Source organism: Chiloscyllium plagiosum, chromosome 5 (genome assembly GCF_004010195.1).
Source record: "Chiloscyllium plagiosum isolate BGI_BamShark_2017 chromosome 5, ASM401019v2, whole genome shotgun sequence".
Lineage (NCBI taxonomy): Eukaryota > Metazoa > Chordata > Chondrichthyes > Orectolobiformes > Hemiscylliidae > Chiloscyllium > Chiloscyllium plagiosum.
In genome coordinates, this window is record NC_057714.1 from 123,458,033 (window position 1) to 123,461,569 (window position 3,537).

The following is a 3,537-nucleotide window of genomic DNA, read 5'->3' on the forward strand; positions in this document are numbered from 1 at the left end:
GCCTCCCCATCTCATACCCCTTTCCCTAGCCCAGCTCCCCTTCTCACCCCCTCCCCAAACCACAATTCCCTCTCACACCACTGCCTCAAGCCCCATTCCCAACAATGCCTCCCGTAACCTCACACTGACCTGCTTACTTACCCTATATCTTCTACAGAACTCATCAATTGTGCTGATATCGGAGCCCTGGACCTGTTTGAATGCTGCTTTGTACTGAACCAGCAGGCGTGAGCAGGCCGCTGTGTACCTGAGAACAGTGAGCACAGTGAGGAGGATAAACCAACAGACTCACAATCGTTGCTCCCTGCACCACCTCCCTGTTCAGAGTATTCGTGATCACATTAACCTCTGTACAATGTCGCCTGGACACCATTCCCCTGCTAACAACACTCTCACACACACCCATAGCAATGGAGCTCAGCCCTCTCCTCCTGTGCTCTCCACACCCCTCCCTTTCTCGGTTCAGCCCTTGGCTGTCATTCCCTGTCCTGCCCTCCCCTCCCCGGCAGGTTCCACCTACTCCTCCTTTCCCCAGCCCCAGGAGATAGACACCCTCCCCTACCCCCAGGTACAGTCACACCACTCTGCACCACCTCAGGTTACAGACCTCCATCCTCACCCCACGCCCAGGGGACAGATCCTCTTCTCCACTCCTGTCCCAGGAAGAGACACTCTCTCTCTCTCCGCACCACCCCACCCCCCCAACTTCTAACAGCACCCAGCCTGACCCGGTCCATGACTCCATACTCACTCAGTCGGAGTGACACAATCCTTGATGTAGGTTTTTTCCAGTGCCTGCAGTGTCTTCACCACAGCAAACAGTTCAGCCATGTTATCATACCTGGGTTCGAGACAAAAGGTTAACAACAGGAATACACACATCCCAGACATGTCTGTAGTTTATACAATTCCTGTAAACAGAACCCTGTCACTGTGATGCATCCACATCCTGGAAACACAATCTCATTTTACTGTCAATTGTACCTGCCACCTTGTCCTCCAAAGTTTTTCGTTTATTCTTTGATGCTGTGTCAGATATGAAGGCTTGGGAAGAGGTGGAACAGAATTGTTGACAGGATGAACATATCAATCCCAAAACTAATCCCACTGCCCCACTCTCTCCCCATCACTGTAACAATCCCAAACTAATCCTACTGCCCCACTCTCACCCCATAGCCCTGTATCAATCCACAAATCTCCGCACCACCCCACCCTCCCCAACTTCTAACAGCTCTTTGGTAAAAGAGCAAGTTGCAGTCATATTCTGTCATCCTAAAATTCTCCTAATTCTCAGACCATATTCATAAGCCTCCTCCTTGGTGCACTGCAATCTTTAACTTCCTTTCTTAGCCACAGTTGACTCACTTTTCCTGTTGAGTTTCTCAGCCTTAACAAGGAACGTTTTTCTTAAGTAAACCATGTATTAATTCTACAAATGGCAGCTAATTTTAGTCTGCCTTCATGTCTTTTGGTACATTTTCCTCAATTGACCACTGCTAATTTGTTTTCAAGGTCTTCATAGTTTCCTTTGTTTTAACTGAAAACCCTAGTTTAAGATTGAGGTTTTCATACGTAAATGGAAAATTCCTACATACTATGGTCACTCTTCCCCAAGGGTTCTTTTACAAGTTATTAATTAGCCCCTTACTGCATATTACAAGATCAAAAATAGTCTGTATTTCTAGAGCAGTGCTGAAGAATTAGTTTGGCAACAAATACCTGCTAGCCATTCAAACCTACAATCCCAGATGGAATATTAAAAATACTCACTTTTCCCGCTCTCTGGCATTTTTGTACAATTTGACTTCCTGAAATATATTAGAGTTAGAATTCAATGAGGTGGAACAGGAATCTGTCATACCCTGTACAGGCATGAAACTTTTAAAACTATATTTTCAAATCAGACACACAGCCAGATAGGTCCTGAAACTCCAGCACCCGCACTGTTTAAATACGTGTAACCTTAGCCACAGTGAAACTCCCATCTCCTTCTCTGAAAGGTGAATATAACAGCAGACACATCTTCCTGCCTCACCATGGGGAACTGAGGCATTGAAACACAACTGAAACTCAAAATACTGAAATTAATATTGGTGAAGTTGTGGATAGTGAAGAAAGTTGTCAAAGAGTACAGCAGACTAGAGGTCAGTTGGAAATTTGGCCAGAGAAATATATCTTGGGATGTCAAGGGAAAGACAGAAGTATACATTAAATGGCAGGACTCTTAGGAGCACTAACTTAGAGAGGGATCTTGGTTTGTAAGTCCACAGCCTGCTGAAATTGGCAATTCAAGTGGATAAGGTGGTAAAGAAGACATACAGCATGCTTGTCTTCATTCGCAATCTTGAGTATAAAGTTGGCTAGGAGAAAGTGAGGACTGCAGATGCTGGAGATTAGAGTCGAGATTGTGGTGCTGGAAAGCACAGCCAGTCAGATAGCATCAGAGAATTGACATTTCAGGCATAAGCCCTCATTCCTGATGAAGGGATTATACCTGAAACGCGACTCACCTGCTCCTCGGATACTGCCTGACCTGCTGTGCTTTTCCAGCCCCACACTCTTGACTATAAAGTTGGCGAGTCATGTTGCAGCTTAGTTACGCCACATTTGCCCCATAGCAACGATGTGGAGGCTTTGGAGAGGATGCAGAAGAGGTTTACCAGGATGTTGCCTTTTTGGAGGATATCAGCTATGAGGAGAGAGTGGACACATTTGGCTTGTTTTCACTTGAACTTCAGAAAGCTGAGGGGCAACCTGATAGAGGTTTACAAGATTATGACAGCATGGATAGAATGGATAGCCAGAGTATTTTCTCCAGGATAGAAATGATTATTTACAAAGGGACCTAAGTTAAAGGGAAAAGGGGAAAATTTAAAGGAGATGTGAAGGACAAGTTGTTTTACACAGAGGGTGGCAAGTGCCTGGAATACGCTACCAGAGAAGGTGGTGGAGGCAGATACAATAGTAACATTTAAGAGACATCTTGTCAGATACATGAATAGGCAGGGAATAGAGGGATACAGCACATACAAGTGGATAATTCCCCAGGACCTGATCAGGTGTACCCGAGAACTCTGTGGGAAGCTAGAGAAGTGATTGCTGGGCCTCTTACTGAGATATTTGTATCATCGATAGTCACAGGTGAGTGCCAGAAGACTGTAGGTTGGCAAACGTGGTGCCACTGTTTAAGGAAGATGGTAAAGACAAGCCAGGGAACTATAGACCAGTGAGCCTGACCTCGGTGGTGGGCAAGTTGTTGGAGGGAATCCTGAGGGACAGGATGTTCATGTATTTGGAAAGGCAAGGACTGATTAGGGATAGTCAACATGGCTTTTGTGTGTGGGAAATCATTTCTCTCAAACTTGATTAAGTTTTTTGAAGTAACAAAGAGGATTAATAAGGGCAGAGCGGTAGATGTGGACTTCAGTAAGGCGTTCAACAAGATTCCCCATGGGAGACTGGTTAGCAAGGTTAGATCTCATGGAATACAGGGAGAACTAGCCATTTGGATACAGAACTGGCTCAAAGGTAGAAGAC

General features: G+C 45.4%; 1 protein-coding gene across 5 annotated transcripts in view; it reads right to left on the reverse strand.

Moving 5' to 3' along the window:
- The window catches only part of vps28 (VPS28 subunit of ESCRT-I), a 39,300-nt gene that overhangs the window by 4,599 nt on the left and 31,164 nt on the right, over window positions 1-3,537 (reverse strand). For all 5 annotated transcript variants that reach the window (XM_043690980.1, XM_043690978.1, XM_043690979.1 and 2 more), the window contains 3 exons: window positions 1,771-1,808; window positions 752-841; window positions 142-247 (listed from right to left, as the gene is read on the reverse strand). In XM_043690980.1, coding sequence (XP_043546915.1) covers window positions 142-247; window positions 752-841; window positions 1,771-1,808 — 234 coding nt within the window. The remainder of the gene's footprint in view (window positions 1-141; window positions 248-751; window positions 842-1,770; window positions 1,809-3,537) is intronic.